Source organism: Spermophilus citellus (genome assembly GCF_964194105.1).
Source record: "Spermophilus citellus genome assembly, chromosome: 18".
Taxonomy (NCBI): Eukaryota; Metazoa; Chordata; class Mammalia; order Rodentia; family Sciuridae; genus Spermophilus; species Spermophilus citellus.
In genome coordinates, this window is record NC_138200.1 from 12,148,611 (window position 1) to 12,172,809 (window position 24,199).

Sequence of the window (24,199 nt, forward strand, 5' to 3'; positions counted from 1 at the left end):
AGATGACCTTCTACAAGCCAAGGACAGACTTCCAGAACAGATGTTTTCTTCACAGCCCTCAAAGGGATCAACATGCCAACACTTTGGTTTTAGACTTCTAGCCCCCCAAACTGGGAGAAAGTAGTTTCTCTTGTCTAAGTCACACAATTTGTGGTTGTTAGAGCAGCCCTAGTAAATTAATCCAGTATCTACTGAAACTGAACCTAACCTGCCTTATGATCCAGCAATTCCTCCCCTGGGTATGAAGCACCATAAATGTGTATGAATGTTCTCCACAAGACGGGCTACAATGTCCATGTAGGCCATTGGAAATAGCCAGAACCTGAAGACAGCCCCAGTGCCTCACAGCAGGGTGGGTAAATAATTCAATGGATGCTACAGCAATGAAGATGAGCGTCCAGAGTCTACCTGACATCACACACAATAGCACCAACTTCCTGAGCCTCCTAAGTGAAAGAAGCTAGTTGCAGAAAAGAACACCTGTTGATCTCCTCGTTTCATTTCCTGTCAGGAGCTTGGGAAGCTTCTGGATGCCAGTTCATGGGCACGCCCACTTTGTAGGTATTCATTGAGCTGTATGTCTATGTACACTTTTCTGTATGTGTTATACCTCAGTGAAGTTTTTCTTTTAAGGGTGTCAGGCAGGGGAAGAAACAGAGGAATAAAATCCAGCCCACCCCACCACCAAAAAAGTGAGGTGTATGGATGAAATCCAACTTGCCAGTAGGACTGACAAAATGTTGGTGTCTGTTAAGCTGGGCAGTGGGCATATGAGGTTCACTACATCAGCCTCTCTACTTCTATGCTTGGACATTTCCAAAAGGAAAAGCAACACCCCCATACACACTGCAATCAAAACTCTTCACCTGAGTATAAGGCCTTTATATAGGCCTGTGCAGTTCTCCCTGACCTCAACCCCTCCTTCTGTCCTCTCCAGCCACTCAGCCCTATTCTGAGCCAAATTTTTTCCTGTCTCAGGACCATTGCACATTCAGTTCCCTCTATGGGCATGTTCTAGTTCTCATACAAACTCTCCTCAGAGATGCCCACAACCCCACCTCCCTTTCTCAATCCCCATTTCACCTCCTTCTTGCCTCATCAGACTTCAGGGGTGGCTCTTTCTGTCTCCTCATTCATAGTGTGCCACCCTCACTAGGAGGTCAGTTGCATGAGAGCATGATCTTGACTCTTTCCATCACAACACTGTATCCTTAGCACTAGAATAGCACCTAGCACCCAGTAGGTGTTCCACATATTCATGTTATGGACAAAAACTCATACTTCATCATTTAAATTTTATGTATATGTAGGGGCTGGGGATGTGGCTCAAGCGGTAGCGCGCTCGCCTGGTATGCGTGCGGCCCGGGTTCGATCCTCAGCACCACATACCAACAAAGATGTTGTGTCCGCCGAGAACTAAAAAATAAATATTAAAAAAAAATTCTCTCTCTCTCTCTCACTCTCCTCTCTCACTCTCTCTTTAAAAAAATAAATAAATAAATAAATTTTATGTATATGTAGCTGAAAGCTATAACATTACTTATGATATTTTTCTCTTCTGGGAAATTTGGGGTGTTGGCATATGCCCCTCAATTCCTTTCAATGCTAAAGACCAATTTAATGTCCCAGGAAATGAACCATTTGAGAAAAATATAAGCAACTCGACAGAAAAGGTTGATTTCTCTAATAAAGAGCAATTACAAATCCATAAGAAAAATACTAATGATCCAGTACTCTAGAGAGCTCCTACCAAAGGAAGTACAGTGAATTCACATCACAAGTAACAAATAGAACTACACTGAGGTGCTCTTTTCATCTCTCAGATCAGCAAAGATGAAAACAGTGCACAAGACACCACAGTGGAAATGTGGGAAAACACTCTTCCCGTGACTGGTGGGGGGGAACTTGGCAATGTCTATAAAAATTGCAAATTACATATCCTCTGACACTGCTGTTCCACTGCTAGGACTTTGTCTTAAAGACACATTCACGCTTGTGCAAAATGACCTCCATAGAAGGATATTCCCAGCAGCATGCAGTGTTCTAGCAAGAGTAGGAATCAGTTGGTCATGAAGCAATAGAGGATGGGTGGGTGAATTAGGGTGGAGCTTCACAGTGGACACTACGCAGTCATCAAAAGAAGACTCTTTGTGTCTTGATATACAAGTCTCCAGAATGTCCTGACAAGTGGAAATCTCAAGAGGCAAAACAATAGATATGATGTGCAATTATTTATGTAAAAAGTGTAAATATAGGTATTGATTTGGGTATGCATAGATAATATTTGGAAAACTATACCAGAAACAGGTCATGCTGTAAATCCTTCTGCATTTCTTAGATTTGGAACATTTACCTTGTCCAAACAAATATTCAGGTGTCCTGCCCCCGCCCACCCAAATAGTGGCGACCAACATCCATGCTTTTCCAACCTTTCATCTTACAACAATTCAAGGCTGTTCCCTATCTCCCTGAAAGGAGAAGCCTCTGCTTTCTCCATTGCCAGCAGAGGAGGAGGTATGCTGATGCTTCCTCCCTCTAGCTGCCAGTCCCCTCAGTGTCCAGTGTAAGGGTTTTGAAGTCTTCCACTATATCCTGTGAGACCAAGTCCACTCTGCCTTCCTTCTCCTAACTACTGCAGCCCAATAACATGCCCAGGGCCGTCTCCCTTCAGATGTAGATGAACTTCAAAGCAAAAAAAGTAAGCTTTACAGCCCTCCATTTACAATAGACCCTTCCAAAGCCCTTGACCTAATATTTCATAATATTGTCTTCTTTTTATTTCAAAGTCCTCCAGACTGTATACTCTTCAGGCCTCAGAAAAGGAGACCCACCCTGCTCTGTGCTGCCCTCTCACAAGACAACAAGTTTGTTGATGTACTTTCTTCCTCTGCTAGACTGAAACTCTAGCAGGAAGAGGCATGTCTTATTTAACTTCTTGTATCCATAACCCTTAAAAGAGCCTCAGAAACCCCCATTATATGCCCACTGGATTGAATCCAATGGAAAAAAACTAGAAAGTCTTATTTGATTTTTTTCTGATTTGCTGTGACTCTTAGTATGTTGATTAAAATACTTGGTAACTTGTACCTCTCCCTAGCATGATTCTCAATGAAAACTCCCCTTTCCTGCCAGAAGCCTAAAAGAGGTGTCTGTGATTTGCATCCTGAATCAGCAGGAGAGAGGATGGGGAAAGTGAATCCTGGGTTGTAGAGGATCTCATGGTGAGAAATATAGATTTAAAAACTTATCCACACCCATCCAGTTAAGCAGACCAAGACTCAGGGGCCATCTGTGGTTCCTACTTTCCCTTTCTCTCTGCTATCCATCCAATCCAACTCACTTTCTACCAGCTCCCTCTACTTCTTTTTCTCCCCACTGTCACCATCCTGGATGAAGCCACCATACCATTTGCCCCTGACCATCCATTCTTCCAAAGCAGCCAGAGAGGGATCTAATGAAATGTAATTCTGCACATTCATATGTCCTCACTTTTTTTAACAGTACTGGGGATTGAACCATCTACTGCTTTACCATTAAGCTACATCCCCAGCCCTTTTTATTTTACTTTATTTGAGATACTGGGGATTAAACTCAGGGGCACTCAACCACTGAGCCACATTTCCAGCCCTATTTTGTATTTTATTTAGAGACAGGGTCTCACTGAGTTGCTTAGCACCTCGCTTTTGCTGAGGCTGGCTTTGAACTTTTGATCTTCCTGCCTCAGCCTCCTGAGCCACTGGGATTACAGATGTGTGCCACTGCATCTGGCTCCTTTTTATTTTTTGAGAAAGGGTTTCGTTAACTTACTGAAGGTCTCAATAAATGGCTAAGGCTGGCCTTGAACTTGTGATCCTCTTGCTTCAGCCTCCTGAGTCATTGAGATTACAGGATGTGCCACAATGCCTGGCTTATGCCATGAATTCTTTGACATCTGAAACAAGCTATCACTCCATTCTCAGAATTAAAAACACACAAAATAAAACATGGGATTTCAATTAAATCAATCATATTGAAATGCAGTTAAGTATATTTTAAATTGTAATAAGTAATCTGTAGGTTTCTTTACAAGCACATCAAATAAGAGGATCCAGCAATAGGTCTGATAACTTCTATAATTTCTAAGCAATGACGTGAAAAATATACATATATATATACACACACAATACATAAATACACTTTTTTGTGTATGTGTATACTGGGAATTGCACCCAGGGTGCTCTACCACTGAGCTTCATCCCAGCCCTTTTTATTTTTTATTTTGAGACATGATCTTGCTAAGTTGCCAAGACCAGCTTTTAACTTGTGATCCTCCTGTCATTGCCTCCCAAGTATGTGAGATTACAGGTGTGTGTCCCTGCACCTGGAGAAAACAATATACTGAGGGCTGGAGATGTGGCTCAAGCGGTAGCGCGCTCGCCTTGCATGCGTGCAGCCCGGGTTCGATCCTCAGCACCACGTACAAACAGAGATGTTGTGTCCACCGAAAAAACTAAAGTAAATAAATAAATTCTCTCTCTCTCTCTCTCTCTCTCTCTCTCTCTCTCTCTCCCCCTCCTCTCTCTTTAAAAAAAAACAATATACTGAGAGATATGCAATATCTCTAGAGGGGGATAAGAAAATCTCTGTACATCCTATTGGTAACAGTTCAAGTACTGCTAATACTACTGTGGCCTCTTGTCTGCACTCACAATAGAAGGAAACACTATGTGTTTTTGGTTAGCAAATGGTAAAAATTGAGGCATATATATTTTTTTCCCATCCAAGTTCATGGACTCTCTGAATGCCATCCACTGACCCTTCCTGGGATGGTCTGTGGACTCCTGGTCCCTGTTCTAAAATATAAACAGAACCACAAACCTACCTTTATTTTCATCACATTTATAACAGAACCTACTGCAGCCCTACCTGCCCCAGGCCCCCGTTGACCCCTCCTTTCTCACCTCAAGGCTTCTCAAACCCTGACCTAACTAACGACAGCGACCTCTTTCCTATCACTGAACCCAAGGAGTCCTCACCTCAGGGTCTTTGCTATTCCTCTAGATCTGCACATCTGGCCCCTCCTCATTCAAGGATATATCAAATGCCCCTCTCTGAGAGGCTTTCCCTGCTCTGATAAAGGGTCTTCCTTTTCTTCTGACACTACATCACATTCTCGACAACATTGCAGTTATCTGCTTCCTACTGTATCTCCCCAACTAAAGTGGGCATCACTGAAACAAGCTCCATGTGCACAAGCTTGTCTACCTTATCCCCACTTAGAAAGGTGCCTGGGCATGGCATGTCCACCAAATATTTGCTGACTAAAGGACTAAAAGAAAAGATTCTGGGTGAACAGTGAGCAGGGTAAGGACTGGGATTAGCCAGTAGGGGGCCCCATTTCTCCACAATCTAGATTCCACGTGGCTTGCTAAAGCCACTAGGGGGCGTGTTACATCTGAGACAAATGGTGGAAAAGTTAGCTAAGCAGAGAAGCTGTGGAAGGGAGGGCCCTTGGCCAGCATAGTTCCTGATCAACTGCTCTGTCCCCAACTTCTGAGGAAAATTAGCCCAGAAGTTTAGCGCACCCAGCACACCCTACTACAACTGAGAAGGAATGGACCAATTCTTGCTCCTCACTATATTCTGACCACCCTCCATTCCTATTGCAAACCTGTAACAGGCAATCAACATATTTTCAATAAATGAATGAGAGAAAACCTCAGTACAGATCAGCTATGCTTTGCTGCAGCTAGGATTTTAGCCACAGGCTGAGGACAAAAAGGTGGTTTATATGTTACATGAGTGAATGGGTGGGTGGGGGGATAATTTCTCACTTTCTCATTTGAGCTTGGGAGGGAGAAAGCCGTGACAGTGAACTTGAGGAGATGTGGGTCCCAGAGCCAACCAGCTGAAACACAGCCCAGGTGCTGTGCCTCACTCCAGTGCACAGGGCAGACAGCCCACTCCTGTGGCTCTCATCCACCATGACTGAAATAGTGTTGGCCCACATGCCTAATATGGCAAATTATGACCAGTCTAGACACCTCATGCTAAGACACAGGCAACCTTCAGTAAAGTCCAGACTGGAGAACAGGAAGGGGTGGGGTCTGGGAAGCAAGTAAATTATGATTGATGATATTCTAAATGAGGACAGGTGGGAGAACATTGGCCAACAGTTACAAAGTTTCAGTTAGGAGGAATAAATTATGGTATTCTATGGCTCAGCACAGGGTCTATAGATAATGACAGTGTTATTGTACATCCTAAAATCGATAAAAGAGAGGATTTTTTTAGTTGTAGATCCCAAATACCCTTATTTATTTATTTATTGTTATGTGGTGCTGAGGATTGAACCCTGGTCCTCACATGTGCTAGGCAAGTGATTTACCACGGAGTTACAACACCAGCCCAAGAGAAGATTTTTTTAATACAGGGCTGGAGATCAGATCCACAGCCTTAAGTGTGCTAGGCAAGTGCTGGGCTACACCCCCAACCCAAACAGCAGATTTTAAATGTTCTTACCACCCAGAAATGGTGCTATTTGGACTGATGAATATGGCAAGTACTCTGATTTGATCATTCCACAATGTATACATGAATCAAAACATCACATTGTATTTCATAAACATTAACAATCATTACTTGTCAATTAAAACTAAAGTTTAGGATTGGCAGCACAGCTCAGTGGTGGAGCACTTGTCTAGCATACATGAGGTTCCATCCCAGCACAAAAGATAAGTAAAATAAAATAAAATAAATGAGGACAGGCTTCCTGACACTCTGAGAGGCGTGGTAGGATGGCATGAAGGAGTTCCTACACTGGTGGGAGGTTAGGGATGCCCTCCTAAGCATCCCTTCCAGTTTAGAAATTCAGGGGTTTGAGTCTTGGTCCTCATGACAACTTCTTGGCACATGACCCAGGGAAGCAAAGTTATCTTTGGGGCCTAAACTTCCTTTCCTGTCTGGAATGGTGATGCAAATGTCCCCAAAAGACTGAGGCTTTGGAATCATTATTACTAGGTCATTTCTCTCTCTGGGCCTCAGTTTTCTTATCTACAGAAAGAGGAGAAGAGTGTCTTGTTCTTCACTGGGTTGCTCTGAGGCCTGAGTAATATCATCCAGAGAGCGCTCTGGGAATTGCAACATTCTCCTCAAATATGAACATTTGTGGCCACTGCCATCTCATGGCACCCCACTCTACTGTGAGTCCTCAAGGATGCAAACCCTACCTAGCTATTGAATCCATCGCTTCCTGAAAACTGACAATTTCCAGTGCCCACCCAGGCCCTCTGCTGAGCTTTGGTCTCTATCTGTCTGCTTACCTGCTGCCTCCACTTGGGTGACTAAGAGACTCTTCAGACAAACCTCAACACGTCCAGAAGAAACTGCTGACTCCCTACCCAAGTCTTCCAGAATACCCTTTTCCTTCCCTGTCTTCCCCAACTCAGGAACCACCCCATCACCATCCAGTTGCTAGAGCCAAATTCCTAGGCATCATTCCTGACTCTTCCAATCCATAAAAAGCATCGCCTACACCCACCGGGCGCCTGCAAGGACTTCCTACTGGCTCTGTGGTTCTACTTCACCCCTGGCAATCTGTCCTCCCCACAGCCCAGGAGCTTTGTAAGATGCCAATCAGGTGGTGTCACTCCCCTGTTTAAAAAAAAAAAAGTCCACAAAGCCTCCCATCATGCCTCAGAGTACTTTTCTAACTTCTTGCACTGGCCCACAAAACCCTGCAAACTCTGGTCCTGTGTGCCTCTCCTCACCTCCTCCACATCCCCCTTGCCCACCCTGCTCCAGCCACGCCTCCTCCTTCTGTGCTTTAAACAAAACAAGCTGTTTCCCAGCTCAGCACCTTTGCACTTGCTGTTCCCTCTTCCTGAAATGCTCTTCCCCCAGCATTTTTCATGGTTGACTCATTCAGTCCTCTACTCTCAAAGGCCATCTTCTCAGAGAAACCTTTCCTAACCACCCATCAAAAGTGGCTCCTCCCTTTCCGACACAGCCTTGTTTCATTTTCTGCCTTACACTTACTCTGAAACTATCTTGTTGCTGGATTGTTATTTGTTTACTGACTGTATATGGTCTTCAAGAACAGCCACCTCTGCCCTGTTCTCAGCTGCCCCTCAGGGTGTAAATGGGCCCCTGGCATTCAAAATGTGACCAATAAGTGCCCCCTGAATGAATAAATGACCATGACTCTTCTTCCAGGTACTCTACCAGGGGAAGCTCTAAAGCGGAGGGGGGCATGTAGCCGGGTGTGGTGACACACACCTGAAATCTGAAAGCCCATGACTTGGGAGGCTGGGGCAGTTTAAAGAGGTCCTAAGCAACTTAGCAAGACCCTGTCACATACACACACACACACACACACACACACACACAGCTGGGAATGTACCTCAGTAGTAAAGCTCCCCTGGATTCAATCCCAAGTACAAAAAAAAAAAAAAAAAAAAAGAGGTGGGGATGTCCAGAGTCCAGAGTGAGCTCATCTCTGCACTACATTTCCTAGAGGTTGGTCTCTCCACATGGAACCCAGGAAATCCTGACCACTGGGTCAGAACACCATGAAACAGAGAACCATTCAACAGGGAGATAAACTTGCATGCACCTTACATGCTGCCTTACACTAAAATTCCAGGATAGATACACAATTGCAGACAATAGTGGGAGAGACTGACCCAATTCTGGAACCCCAAGGTTCTTAGATGCACTGACCATACACCTCCAGGTCTGGTACCACTATCCCTCTTCAACAACATCTCTTTCCTGTGGGAACTTGTCTCCCCGATGCTCAAGTCATGAGGGCCAGATGGGGCTGACCCTGCCTTCTCCAGGGATTGGGTGACCACTCAAACCTGACCAGTGGATGTGTCAGATCCTTCAGGGCAGGATGTCTGGAAGTCTGGAAGTGCTGGTGCCACTTCGCTTGCCCCAGGATGAAACAAGAAGACAGATCTCTGGAGCTAGGCATGATATTCCAGGGCAGGTGTTTTCAATGATCTGAGTCAAATATTTCCATTTCTTCTTCAGCTACCTTGAGTTGAGCCTTGGCCTGTTTGGAGCCCCCTCCCAGCTTATTCTTCGCTGTCACCCTCCCCAGATCCCTAAGCCTGTCCTGCATTCTCACGACTGGCTCTTCCCACTGTGTGGAAGCCCTTCCTCCAACTCATCAACACACTCCTCCCCTCAGTTCAGATACTGCCTCCTCTTGAAAGCCTGCCAGATTCCCTTGGACACATGCACATTCCTTGTCCCACATTCCCACCAAATCCTGTGGGTGTCCCTGGGAAACCTTTATTCACTAGGCATTACCAGCCTAAAAGATTTGGGTAACCTTTACTTCCTGTGGTTCTACTAGGAAAATAGGGATTCTACGCCTGCTTCCCTGACACTCACACTTTCCAAATACATAATAATATTTTAACAGTTAATGATTAATGTAAGTTTTCAATCAGTGCCAACTCCTATCCCAGACATTCTGAAACACTCCCCTGGAGAGATTAAAAAACTGCAGCAAAACGTCCTTCATTGATTCCATAAGCATTCATGTTGCCCCAGATTGAATACACCTCACTGAACGTTGGTCAAATTATAAAACAATATTATAATCAACCTTTCATCTGTAAGCCAGGAAATTGCAGGGAAGGATCCTGCCAAACTGTCTAACTGGCACTATGGAAGGAGGATTGCGCCTTCATACTTTATATAATTCTGGAGTGACAGAGTTTATAAATGCTTCCACCTCATCCCCAGTGCTGGGTTTGAACCCAGGGCTTCACACATGCTGGGCAACTGCTCTACCACAGAGCTACACCCTAGTTCTATGGGTGCTTTTGACTCTCTTTTCTGGGCTTCTTAATATCTGTAAATAAAACTTCTCAATGGTTGATGTGCCTGTTTCACTACATCTTTCCTGAGGAGCAAGGATGACTGGGACTCACTACTAAGTCTTCAGCTTCCTGCTAGGGCCTGACTCTCAGAAGGCCAGGAAATATCTGTGAAATGACTGAAAGAATGGAGCTGAGCAGGCAAGAGAAGTGGAGGATGGGGAGATGGAGGCCCAGGAGCTGGTTGGGAGGGCTGGAGCAGTGGGCAGCTGGGGCAGGCGGAGCTGCCTCTGGGCCCTGCGTGGTGTCGAGCACCCAGACGGTACAGAATAAACTACTGATGGGAAATTGGGGCCACAAGGTAACTCAGCCTATGAGAAAGAATCCCTAGAAAACAAACTTGGTCCAGCTTTGCACAAGCTGAGGACACACACAGAAAGACCAGGGGTGAGGATGCTGGGGAGGTAGAAGTAAGAGGAAAGGGCTTGCAGGGAGAGATTCAAGGAGACCTTAGCAACCAGGGACTGGCTGGACAGCAGGTGGCAGAGGGCTGGCCTGTTGCTGGGCAGTCAGGGGGTTGGGAGTTCCTGGGGGTGCACGAACGCATGGAGTGTTGTCTGCTAATGGGGTGATGGCCTGGCTAGGCCTGCACCAGGTTGCCTGCCTTTCGCCCTCCTCCTTCCTCTAGCCTTTGTCCCTTTGACAGACATTTCCTTAGGCATATTCAGACAGCAGGAGGGAGGGAAATCCACACAGACCTCGTGGAGACATGTACTGATGGATGAAGAGTAGCTGTCCAGGTAAAGAAAGGGAACAATTCTAGGTAGAAAGGAGAACGGGAGCAGGGGCTGCCCAGCCCAGTGAGGAGCCCCAAGGGCTTGGCATTGCTAAGTAAAGAGCCCTTGGCCGTGTACTATGAGGCAAATGGAACACCTGCTGCTGGTGACCTGGGTGGGAGGGGCCGTGAAGGACATGTCCAAGGAAGACAGCTAAAGGCAGCAGTCAGAGGCCATGTGGTTACAGCCCTAGGCTCCCAAGGCCCTGGGTTCAATTCCCAGCACCACTGGCTTCCTAACCAGTTCTGCCACTTCTGTTAACTGTGTGACCCGGGGAATGTCATTTTGCCACTGGGAGCTCAGGTGAAGTGAGGCTGCATGAGTTCAGAAGTCACTGCTGGCACAGTGCCTGGTACAAAGGCAGCACCCAGAAGACTAGACCACAGCTATTGTTCTATGGTGAGCCAGGTAGTGGAAGGCTACACAGGAAGAATCATCGTAGAGCAGTGAGGCCCGGTGGCTCTGAGTTTCCCTGCAGAATCAGGCCCAGGAGCAGCCTATTCTAAAGAATGCAGGTATCAGTTCAGTGTTCAGGCAAATTCCAGATGGGAGCATCAGTCAGTAACAGAGGGATGAACTCCATCAAGGGAATAGACTTTGGTGCACACCTGTAATCCCAGCGCCTTGGGAGGCTGAGGCAGGAGGCAAGTTGGAGGCCAGCCTCAGCAACTTAGTGAGACTTTCAGCAACTTAGCGAGACCCTGTCTCAAAATAAAAAAATAAATGAATAAAAGGACTGGGGATTCAGTGTGGTGGAGTGCCCCTGGGTTCAAGCTCCAGTACCAATAAATAAATAAATAAATAAATACGTATATGCATGAACAAATATATAAATAAATAAAAATAAAAAGGGAAAAAGCCTTTCAGGGTAGCCAACATCTGCCACCAGGGGGTCCTGAAAAGATGGTGGATGGAGTAAGAGAAACGCTTTGGACCTCTAGGCTAAGGAGGTGAAGCAGGTGTCTTTGTTGCAGGATTTCTCAGGATCTTCCCCCCCTTAATGAGCAGCACAAACTCAAGTGCTGGTGGAAACTACACAGACAGCACAAATGGGTGACGTGGGCAAATGTACTGGAGAGAACGTGTCAGTCTGAAGGGGAATCCGACTAGGCTCCTACCTTGCTCCTTTTGCAGCTGACTATCCTTATGGGAAATTTATTAACCACTGTCAAGTTAGACTGTGTACCCCCAAAAGATAGGGTGAAATCCTAATTTCTGGTACCCCAAATATAGCATTATTGGAAAACAAGGTCTTTGCAGGATTAATCAAGTTAAAATGAGGTCAGAGCCCAGTGCAGTGGTACATTCTTGTAATTCCAGTGACTTGGGAAGTTGAGGCAGGAGGATCATGAGTTCAAAGCCAGCCTCAGCAAATTAGCATGATCTTGACTCAAAATAATAAAATGAAAAAGGCTAGGGATGTGGCTCCGCGGTTAAGCGCCCCTGGGTTCAATTCCTAGTAATAATAATATCATTATGGTAGACTCTAGTACAATGACTCTTGTCTTATAAGAAAGAAATTTAGGGCTGGGATATAGCTCAGTTGGTAGAATGCTTGCCTCTCATGCCCAAGGCCCTGGGTTCAATTCCCAGCACCACAAGAAGAAGAAAAAAGAAAGAAAGAAAGAGATTTAGATACAGAGGCAGACACAGAGAGCAGGCCATATGTCAACAGAGGCAGAGTTTGGATCCATCCATTCTTGGAACACCAAGGATTGCTGGCACCACCAGAAGCCAAAAAAGACAAGGAGCGATTTTCCCCTAGAGACTGCAGAGGGAGCATGGCCCTGCTGATACCTTAACTTTGAACTTATGGTCTGAGATAATACATTTCTGCTGTTTTTAGGAGGGGTTATTGTGGTTTTGTTTTTTTTGGTACCAGGGATTGAACCCAGGAGCATCCCCAGCCATTTTTATTTTTTGAGACAGGGTCTTGCGAAATTACTTAGGGTCTCGCTAAGTTGCCCAGGTTGTCCTCAAACTTGTGATCTTCCTGCTCAGCCTCCTGAGTCACTGGGATTATAGGCATGTGTCATCATACCTGGTTTCTATTGTTCGAAGACACCTACTTGATAGCATTTTTTTGTGGCAGCCCTAGGAAACTAATACAACCACTAATTCATGGTTCAGTATATACCCATAAACTCCAGAAGGGGGAGAGAGGAGCTAACATTTCCTAACTCACAGATCATGGACATCCTTTCTGAAAGAACATCTTGGAGGCACGAATTCTGATCTGCTTGTGCCCATACAGGTACCACTCATGGTGATGACTCTGGTTTCCTCACCTGTTCAGTTGAAACTAATGATATCTAGGAGGCTCTGGGCCCTAGGGAGATGCACAGAAAGCATTTAGCTCAGCATACCATCAGGTGAAAGGCTATTATGTGGGATACTCCCCCTTGTGAGCCTCATTTTACCCATCTGTAAGATAGGATAGCAACATCTCCCAAGGCTTCCTAGGATTATTGAAAACTGCCTAGCATATTGCTGGTGGTCAGAAGGCCCCACATGGACCAGTTAGCCCCTCCCTGCACACTCACTGCTTCTGCTTGTCCTTTACTAGAGGGAGTATGGTCCCTGGTGGCCACCCTTACCTGTGCTGTGAGCTGGATGGGTTGGGACAAGGTGAGCTGTGGGGTCCCAGGGGGCTGGCTGGCAGGCTGTGGTGGTGGCAGGTCGCCTCCCCCAGAGGAGGCTGGGGGCTGCGAAGTTGAGGAGGAGGCAGAAGAGGAGGAGGAGGAAGAAGTAGAGGAGGAGGCGGCGGCAGCGGCGGCGGCATTAGCAGCAGCAGCGGCGCTGGACTGCTGTACGGCGGCAGCCAGCAGCTGGGCCTGGGCTTGCTGCAGGAGGAGCTGCTGCTGAGCTGGCATCAGTGCTGTGAGCTACGGGTGGGTGGGCAGCAGGCCGAAGAGGGCAAGGGAGCAGAGAAGGCAGAGAGGGGTTAGAGCCTGAGCCAAGCAGGTGAGGACAAGTCTTCCGAGGGCAGAGGAGGGCAGGAGGCAGGCATGAGAGGCTATGGCCTTGTTGGGGCTCCTCCTCCACGAGTCCTGCAACAGATGGGAGGAGTTGGTCTGTGCCTTCATCCCAGTCCCTCCCCAGTTACTTACCCCAGCTAGCTGGCTGCCCGTCAGCATGAGTTGGGCCTGGGGTAGATGAGGCTGAGCCGGCTGGGGAGGCGGGGGCACTGCGGGAGCTGAGTCACCACTGGGATCTTCAGCCTTGATCTGGGGAGGAGAGAGGCAGGGTCCGGGACCCCAGAATGTTAAGTGGAGGCCAGAGAGAATGCCCACCTGTGGACCAAAGAGAGCGCATATTTGTGGCAATGACAGCCTCAGGCTAGCACAGAAGGAGCTGCTCTGGCCTCGACTTCCTTATCAATCCAGAAGGGCTAGCTCACCACCTGCATCCAAGCTCCCTACAGGAGAGGCCACCTTCGGAGAGCATCTTTCTCCTCCTGGGAGTCAGTGTCCCCGTTTGGGAAATGGTGCCACTGGGAATCTGTATGGTCAAATTAGTGGGTGTCCAGGGGTAGGAAGGGTAGGAGTCGATATCAGGATGAGATACTCTTCATCTGCATCAGTTAGAAGAGCATCTCTTAGGGCTGGGCTTGTGGCTCAGTGGTGAAGCGCTTGCCTAGCATGTGTGAGGCACTGGGTCCGATCCTCAGCACCACATAAAAATAAATAAATAAAATAAAGGTATTCTGTCCATCTATCTATACATATATCTATATCTATCTATCTATATATATATCTTTATTTTGTTTTTTGTTTATTTTTATGTGGTGCTGAGGATCTAACGCAGTGCCTCACATGGGAGAGGCAAGTGCTCTGCCCCTGAGCCACAACTCCAGGCTAAAGAAAAATATTTTAAAAAGAGAAGTGCATCTCTTATTTGTCCAAAGGAATAAGACTTGGTTGGAAAGCAGGATCTCAGGGTATTTTAACCTGGGCCACAAACTCAAAGGATTATGAAGACAAACAGCACAAGTGGGTGACACAGGCAGGGGTGGACAGGGTGAGCTGAAGAGTACATGCCCACCAGAAAAGGAGGCCTACCCAGCAACTATTCTGCTCCCATTGGCCAGTCCCATTTCAGAATCTGGAACAGAAACACCACAGGACAAGAAAAACACACCCAGGCTGGTTCTGTGCAGTGGATTAACCAAATATGGCCCAAGGTCTTCCAGGTTCCAGCCTCTGTACCAGAGGTCTATGAATCCCTCCAAACTCCTAACCATGAGATGAATGAATCTTGCACCATGCAGTTAGAACAGACCAGCAGAGAGTTGCCCTGGCCTTCTTCCTCTCCTCAACACAAAGACACATAACAGAGGCTGTTGGTTGAAGGGCTGCTGGGACACGAGAAGGCATGGCTTGATGGTCACACTCTCAAGCCAAGAGCAGACATTAGGGACCATCCTTCAGCCCAACATCCAAACACTAATTTGCAAAAGGAGATCCAGAGGGGAAAGCAACTTGTGCAAGGTGAAACAGGCAGATTGGCATGGTGGGAGGGTTGAGGGGGTGGTGATCTTCGGAATGAAGAAAAGACGAACAGAAAGACAAAGGCTCAGGAAAGGCTAAGTGACAGATATCATGTTCCAAATTATAGGACCCAAGTTCAGGAAGTTTTAGAGCTAAGAGAGATGCAGCATGAAACGACACTGAGTATAAGAAGTCAGGGAAATGGAAGATATTAAGGACCTCTGGAAGGCTGGTCTCTTTCTGCTTCTTGATCTGATTGCTACTCCTAGCATCATGGGTGTGCTCAGTTTGTGAAAATTCAGTCGTAAGCCAAGGATCTATGTATATTTTGATGGGCATCATATTTTAATAAGAAGTTTTTAAAAAATAATATTGAATGCTGTAATGAGAAAACCATTCCTTTTTTGTGTGTGTTTTTTCATTCTTTTTGGTTGTCTTAAGAAAGACTCCGATGTGAGGAGGTCTTAAACATCTCTCCAAGGCTGGCCGATTTCTCCTTTTAGCTAATGGAGAACAGGCCTCAGGCTTAGACCCTTCAGCACATAAAGAGACTGTGGGTAAATTTTAATAATCATTGTATTTATTTCCATGGCAAGTGACTCTAGTTTTCCATTCATGAAATTTCCATTTAAAAACCATTTATTCAAGCTGTTGAAAACACAAGGCAGTTCATGAGTTGATTGTTGAGGTTGATTGATGAGATCCTGGGGGGTGTTATTTTCATTATACCCTTCTGTCTGTTTTTGTATCTGCTTCACATTTTCCACAGCAAAGTGTTTTTAAACATTGAGACAATTAACAAAATTATTATGTAAATAATTTTACATGGTGGAATGTGGATATGTCTGAAACCATGACAGTAGCATGTGAATCACTGCCGATGGGAAAAGACAGGCCCAGAAGAGTCGGAAAGAGGTTGAGAGGCAAAGGCCAGGACTAGAGAAACAGAGTGAGGGGTGGACAGAACCCAGGCCTGGGAATGGAAGGAAAAACCCTTTCTTCCCTTGGCCTCAAAAGCTGCTGAGGAGTGAAGGAGACTGCAAAGGTCTAATTGAGCTGATGAGGCAGTGGGAGCAACGGGCAGTCACCCCAGGGATGAGGCCAGGGTCAAGCCTGAGATCAGGAGGCAAGAGTGGAACCTGGTTTGAAGCGCTCAGTACAGAAGAGAAGACACCTGCTCACAAAGCACTTTGTCCTCCCACGGCAACGTGGGAATAGACCAGATGTGGAAGGGACTTCAGGGGTCATCCAATTCTACAGTCCCTAACCACCCCTACACACACACACCATATTGAAGAAGAAGACACTTAGAAGTCCAAAGAGGGGAGTAACTTTCCCCTGGTCACAGAGCAAAGTTGCAGCTGGGTGGGAAACATGTCTTAGCCTCCTATCCTGTTCCTTGGCCACCTCTGCTCAGTGTCAGCAGTCTTGCCCATGTCCTCTCTGACCCCACCTATGGTGCTCTCCTCAGGTCTCTGGACCTGCCTTCTGTGCCCCAGAGCCACCCCGCTCCCCCCACCCCGCCCCGCCCAGGCTAGAGAGAGGAGACTTGGGCTGAAGAAAGCCCTTAGAAGCCTAGCAGTGCTCAGTATGGGGCCCCATCTGGATCTGGAACTGGCACCCTCTGGCTGCTTCTGGCTTCCCCATCATCTCTCCTCCTGAATTCCCAGAGCTGTAGAGTCACCGGGACTTCCAAATCCGGCAACCCCAACAGGTACGTGTGTGTGTGTGTGTGTGTGTGTGTGTGTGTGTGTTGGGGGACAAGGGGTGGTGCAGGCCCCTTTGGTCAGGGAAGTCGGGATGGGGGTGGGGCCTTGGCTTCCTGTTGTTCATTGCCCTGGGGCTCTGGGGGGGATTTCCCTGGCCACCCCCACCCCCTAGGGAAGGGGAAGGAGCTCTGGTGAGTCACAGGCCTGGGGCGGGAACCCAGGGTGAGAAGGGGCGGGAGAAGCCTTGTCACTGGGTGTTCTCTCAGATATTGGGGCCTATGGTTGACTGTCAAAGACCCTCTCCTAAACACAGTCCCCTTTCCTGGATGTTCTAACAGGTGCTTACCTTGGTGCTGGGGCCAGTTGGAGACACAGAGAACGAGGAGGCCTTATTTTGGGGGTTCTGCAAAGAGAAAGATGGGTCAGGGGGTGGGAATAGTGCGATGAAGCGGCTTCAGGCTCCTGCCCCTTCTGTGGCTGCACAGAGGTCCCTCTACTCCCTCCTCCCTCTGCCCACCTCCCTCTAATCCACTCCCTCCTGACCTGATGGTTAGTGTCTGGTCCATTTCTTTCAGTGTCTGTGAAGAGAGGGAAAAGATGTGTTGTCTTCAGCCACCCCCACCACACCTGTCCCTTCTGTGGTCTTCCCATCTGCCACACTTCTCTGCCCACTGTGACCCTGCCCCTCCCCACCCACCTGTGTGCTCTGACGGGGAGTCCAGACCTTGCTTCTCGGCCTCCAGGGGCTTAGACATTCTTATTTCTGGGGACAGAGAAGGGATGAAAATGGGGTGAAGGAGAGGAAGCCTAGAGGGCTCCTGGGCCCTTCCAACCTTCGAGCCCCTTCCAAATCCCCTCCACCCACTGCCACCTTTGAAGTGTCACATTTTGAGAGGTATCCTCTGTTCTGAGCCTCTGCCCTCCTCTGGCAGGACAAGAGAGGGCCCTCAGGCCTTGAAGGAATCTTGCCTTAAGTTTTCTCCCCTCTAAAAAGCAGCACAGGGGATGTCACCCACCGTGAAACACTGGTGGGAGGTAGAAGGTGGTCACAAGAAGGTGTCAGCTGCCCGGGAAGAGGTTGCTGGTGTTCCAGGAGCAAGTGCGACCTTGGCCTCCTCCCCAGGAGGACCGCCCAGGCTCCCATTCTGCCCTACCAGGTTTCGGGTGAGACATGTTTTCCACTCTCAATGGGGCCTAGGAGATGTGATGGGGCTGCAGCACCCCCAAAGGAGAGAGTTGTCAGATCTCAGGGTGTGATTAAGCCACCCTTTGGCCCACCAATTTTCCCGACACACGTCACTCCCACTGGCCTTCTTGTGTGCAAAGCAGAAGCTATGTCCTCCAGTCTAACCCTAGACTCTACCCAGACTTCAGCTTGATTCCCAGCTGCATTCTCAAGTCCATCCTACAAATAGGAGGAGGTGACCAGAGAAAGGTGGCAAGCAGCAAGTTGGGCACCAGGGGAACAAATGAATGGAAAAATTGCGGGAACTCTCTGCACCGACACCAACCATGGAAAGGTGAGTGCTCACCCACCAAGCAGGAAGCTAAATAGGAGTGAGCTTACATGAACAGTTGATGTTGATGTCACCCCATTTCATAGAGGAGGGAACTGAGGCTCCAAAAGTGGTCTCACCTCTGCAAGAGCATGGTAAGGCAAAGAAGTGCCCTGATTGGGCCCAGATCTTAATGTCTCCAGGGTTCCTGTGTCTAATCTGGATCACTCCAACCTAATGGGCCCCATCTCTGCACGAATCTTATCTCCAACAATTGCTAATTCAAGCTCATCCTGATACCGACTCCTACCCTTCCTACCCCTGGACCCCAACACAAATCTGGGGTTCAGCCTTACCCATTCTCAGTACCCTTACTCACCCTGATCCCAGCTTATGCCCAGATGATCCAAGTTCTTCATCTGACCTTAACTCTCAACTGTCCTCAGCCCTTACTCACGCCCCACAGCTCACTCCAAAACCCCCACCTAAACTATGACCCCACCCCAATCGAAGGAGCTGTCCAATTCGAGTGTGATCTGCACCCAAGATATTTAAAGAAAGCCTGCTACAGTGAGGACTGGGAAGAACTCAGCAATAGGGACTCGGGGGAGAGTCTGGGGATTTTGCAATTGTGGATTACTCTGTGTGAACTGCTGCTTGTGTTTCAGATTCTTTTAGAATCTTAATTCAAAAGCCATGTCATGAATTGCTGGTGGGAGTGTAAATTGATATAAGCACTATTCAGGAAAACTGAAGAGACAGTTCCCTTGCACCTGCCCCCCCCACGCCATGACCCAGCACATCCACTCCTGGGCATCCACCCAAGAGAAACACACATCCTGCCACTAAAGGGCACAGGCACAAACGTTTCCGCATACTTTTCATAATGGCCCCATACTGGAAAGAACCCAAGAGCCCATCAATGGGTGAACAGATAAACACAATGTGGTACATCCATACAATGAAACAGTCACAGCAATGAAAAAGAACAAGCTCCTGCTTCATGCACGCTCCTGACTCTCACGGGCGGAGTGAAAGTGGCCAAACAAAGGCAGACACACAAGTGCTAATTCTAATACATGGAGTTCAAAACACAAGCAAGCTGATCTCGAATGATCGAGGCTAGACTAGTAAGTACCTCTGGGGAGTGTCGACCATGAGGAAGCCCATAGGATCAATACACAGGACAAAATTCATCAAGCTGCACACTTAAAAATTGAGTACTTTACTATATATACATTATGTTTTAACAAAAAGAAAAAAAATAAAGATTTAAAAAAGGCACATAGTCCTATTAAGGTGTAGGCTGGGAGGGTTGGGGAGGACAGTGCTCAGAATGCTATGGGGGCTCAAGTTCTGTTTCTGGGCACTGGAGATGGAGCACTGAATGCCTAATGATCGTTAGAAATCCAGGAAGATGTAAAGAGAGATGGGTTGGGGCTGCTCCCGACTCGGGCAGCTAAGGCCTGATCCTAGCTCCTACTCAGGAAAACCTTAGCGCTATTCCAGGCAACCACTAACCATCACAGGGCCAAGCCTAAGCCCCCTCCCTGGCCCCCTTCCTCCAGCAATCCTTCCTACACCCAGCTCTCCCTGGCTCTAAACCTTTTTCCTTAAGAAAAGTCCAGGCCCCTCGGCCAGACTTCAGGGTGCAGCCTACTACCCTCGACAGTTCATCCTTACCATTCATGCATCCTGCTCTTTGACACCCCACCCAGCATCTCCCTCTGTTTGGGGGCTCTGCTTGACGAGGAGTGCAGATCTTGCAGGTGCTATACCCCTGCCTGGCTGGCAAATGCCAGCTCTCCTGTCCACAGATGGAGCAGCCTCCAGCCCACCACCACAGAAACTCCTTTGCTGTGGAGTGAATCTGTCCTCCCAAATTCGTATGATGAATTCTAAATCCCAGTACCTCCAAATGTAACTGCATTTGGAGATCAAGTCTTTACAGACGTAAGTAAGGTAAGAATGAGGCTATTAGGGTGGGCCCCAATCCAATCTGACTGGTGTCCTTATAAAAAGAGAAAATTGGGACACAGACTCACAGAGAGAAGACACAGAGAAGACTGTCACCTACAAGCCAAGGAAGTAGGCCTCAAAGAAACCAACCTTACCAACACCTTGATCTCCGGCTTCTAATTTCCAGAATTTCAAGAAAATAAATTTCTGTTGTTTCAGTCATCTAGTCTACGGTACTTCGTTATGATAGCCCTAGCAAATTAATTCATCCTCTCACACCCCCTTCCTCGATCCCCCAGGGCTGTGGTGTCTTCTTCATCAGACCCGGGGACAGGCCTATCTGACTCATTGCTGGGTCCCCAGCCTCACCAGCCCAGAACCAGTTATGTGTTTGCAGAACACCTCTCCCCGCAACTTCTGCTGCCTCCTACTTGTTCCTATCCTGCCCTGCTGTTTCCCTGCCATTTAACAAATATTCCCTAAGTCCTTGGTATGTGCTGGTCCCTCTGCCTGGAATGCTGTCCCCTACTCTGTCCACCTCCTACTTATCCTTCAGGACTGCCCTCTAGGAAGCCGGGGATCTTGCCCTGCTGCTTTTGCCCTGGCTTTCCTTGCCCCGGCATCTCCCATCACTGGCTCAGAGGCTATAGCCTTCCAGTCCCCCATGTGTCTTTCCCTTCAGAGCAGGTCTGATCTTGGGCCCCTCCACTGCCCAGCAGAGGACATGCAGGTTGACAGCCAAAGATGGCCGGGTCCTGACCTCCCTCCTTCAGACCTTTCCCTCTGTTCTTTCCTACAGGGACCCTTTCCTGCTCTACTGCGCTCCTGCCCCTCTTCAAGGCCTGGCTCACGAATCCCCTCCTATATGAAGTCATCCCTCACCCCCAGGCTGTCAGTGTCTCTTTCATGTAGGTTCCCCCAGTGACTCTGTTCCACCCCCTGACTGTGGGTTCCTTGAGGACCCAGGTTGGAGTCACTGCTGTGCAGGACTCAGGCTGTGTCTTTGAAATGAGTAAAAGCATGAGAGGATTCCCCATGCTATCCAAGCAAGACCCTATCTTTGCTGTCACCTGACGACACCTCAATCCTCTGCCCCCACCTCCAAAGCAATTCTGCCTAAACTTTTAAGTTAAGATTCACTCTGTAGGGTTAGCAGCTAGAGGCAAAAGCAGTTTGAGGGAAAATGTCCACCATTCAGTTTCCTTCATTCTCCCTAAATTTTCTAGACTACTCCCACGAGGCCCCAGTACTCACCACCCAGTCCTTGGCTGGGGCATAGCAAATTAAGTACTTCCCTTGGCCAAGTTGTCTCTCTCTCTGTCTCTTTCTCCGTCTCTCTCTCTTTTGTACTGGGGATTGAACCCAGGGAAACTGAGCCGCTAAGCCACATCCTCAGTCCTTTTTAATATTTTATTTAGAGACAGGGTCTCTCTGAGTTGGTTAGGGTCTTGCTAAGTTGCTGAGACTAGCTTTGAACACACAATCCTCTTGCCTCAGCCTCTCGAGCCGCTTGGGATTATAGGTGCCAAGCTATCTCTCGATCATCCTTTCTCCCTTATCAGAGTGCAATTCAAGGGAAGGGTAAAGTCATTCTTATCAAGGCTGAATAGGGGCTCCATTTTTACCATGCACCAAAAGCTAAATGATGCGTGGACAAGGACTCCAGGGCATCGTCCATCAGGGACCAGGGACCTGGAGAGGCCATGGAAGACTTTGCTTCAACCTCTGCCCAGGCAGGAATGCTTCATGCCCTGCCCTTGACTTTATGAAAATTCTGGTGCTGCTTTTTTTGTTTGAGTTTTTTTTTTTTTTTTTTTTGGTTTGGGGGATTGAGCCCAGGGGGAGCTTAACCACTTAACTATATCCCCAGCCCCCTTTTTACGTTTTATTTAGAGACAGGGTCTCACTGAGTTGCTTAGCTTAGCACCTCACTGTTGCTGAAGCTGGCTTTGAACTTGTGATCCTCCTGCCTCAGTTTCCTGTTCCCCTAGGATTACAAGCATGTGCCATTGTGCCCAGCCAACTGGTTTTAATGGAACAAGGTGTGACATGCCATCTGATTTAAACACACACACACACACACACACACACACACCATGTGCTCCCAATGATTCTGATGTGCTCCAGTGCCCTGGCATCTCCAGAAGTCCCTCTCTAAGTTTCACTTGAATAGAAAAGTTGGTTGGTTACGTAGGATTATGACCCTCTCTGACTTTCCAAGGAGCGTGTAATTTTTTGGAGGAACTGGACACCAATAGCAATGCATGACTAGGCCCCTTGGAGCCACACCTTGAATCCCACCACTCTTAGGCCAGATCCACCCAGGGCTGCCCTGCCCTGAGTTCATCCACTGCCCTAGGCCTGGGACTCTGGGTCCCTTCCACCCTGCCCGACCCTCCCTCCCCGGACTTTCACTTCTCCTCTGCATTTCCCCCAGCCAGTTTTAGCAGACTTAGGCGAGCTTCTCGTTAAGCACTTACCGAAAATAAGGCTAAATATAGAGGGCCCAAGGACTGCCCCTCACCCTTCCTGGCCCCGCTTGGCCTGTCCCCTGGGTCCTCTGCCTCTACAGCCCGCCTTGATACTAGCTATGCCCTGGGAGCCCCTGTGGGCAGGGTTGATGCTGCAGGGAACCTCTGTGGGTCCAGCTGGCCCAGCCCCCGGCCTCCCCAGGAGCAGCACCTCCCACCCTCCCCCAACCCCACAGCTGTCCCTGGTGGCCTCAAGGGAGTGAGCACTTCTGAGCTGTCAAGAGGGAGGGATAGCCATGCAGGCAGCAGACACAACAAGAGAGGTGGCCTCCAGCTGTGCCAACAATAGGCAAGAACTCCACATCACACAACACAGCCACAGCCAAGCAGGGCCTGGCCAACACAACACAAGACAGAGGTGTGCACAGATTCCAGACAGGAATGTTCACAGGTCTGCTGATAAAGACAGATGCCTAGTTGTGATGCCAGGGGAAGTTATGCAAAACATATACCCAGATGTTACACACTTATACACTGTCGTACCCAGAGTCACACACACACGGATGTGCACGATGCCCAGAGCCTCACGTAGATAGATATGCACATGCAAGTCACAGATACACACACAGACGTGCCCAAACATGCACACACTCACATATACAGAGTCACTTCATTCTGGACAAGATGACCAGAGCAGACCCCTGGGCCAGTTCACAGATGTGAAGTGAGAATCCATGTAGGATGAGGAATCTGTCAAAGGCTGCACAATGTATTAATTCATGTCTGGGCAGGGAAAACCCAGGCCAGTCCACCCAGGTAGGGCTGTTTTGTGAAAAATTGCAAGTAAAGAGTCTAACTTGCTGCATATCACCTATGCAGTCCTCATTTGGTCCCTGACAGAGACGAGTCAGTGGTGGAATAGATACCGTGCATGTGAAGACACTATGAATCTTGTGTCCACAATACACAGGCGCACACACACACACATACACAGCTGACTATGCAGTCAATAAACACATGCCATCCTTTAAATAGTCTTCCTCCTTTACCAGGCACGGTGGCACACACCTGTAATTCCAGCAGCTTGGGAGGCTGAGGCAGGAGGATCACAAGTTCAAAGTCAGCCTCGGCAACTTCACAAGGCCCTAAGCAACTTAATGAGACCCTGTCTGAAGATAAAAATTTAAAAAGGAATGGGGATGTGGCTCAGTGGTTAAGCACTCTGGATACAATTTCTGGTACCCCCTCAAAAAAAAGGAAGAAAAAAAAAAGAAACATCTTTCTCCCGTCCCACCCCCTCCTTACCTCCTGGGCCCTGCTCACACCAATTCATACTTCACATCCCAGCTCAGACAGTCCCCTCCTCTACTCTCTGACCCTGCACTAGCTGAACTGGATGTTTTCTGGCCTCCTACTACCCCCGTGC

At 48.0% G+C, this 24,199-nt stretch overlaps 1 protein-coding gene across 4 annotated transcripts in view; it reads right to left on the reverse strand.

The window, feature by feature from the left end:
• The window catches only part of POU2F2 (POU class 2 homeobox 2), a 38,026-nt gene that overhangs the window by 12,533 nt on the left and 1,294 nt on the right, over positions 1–24,199 (reverse strand). For 2 of the 4 annotated variants that reach the window (XM_081275683.1, XM_081275684.1), the window contains exons 2-6: positions 17,545–17,610; positions 17,391–17,425; positions 17,194–17,250; positions 13,759–13,875; positions 13,246–13,533 (exon numbers count right to left, since the gene is read on the reverse strand). In XM_081275683.1, coding sequence (XP_081131809.1) covers positions 13,246–13,533; positions 13,759–13,875; positions 17,194–17,250; positions 17,391–17,425; positions 17,545–17,610 — 563 coding nt within the window. The remainder of the gene's footprint in view (positions 1–13,245; positions 13,534–13,758; positions 13,876–17,193; positions 17,251–17,390; positions 17,426–17,544; positions 17,611–24,199) is intronic. The other 2 variants (XM_081275681.1, XM_081275682.1) reach the window with 1 other exon arrangement.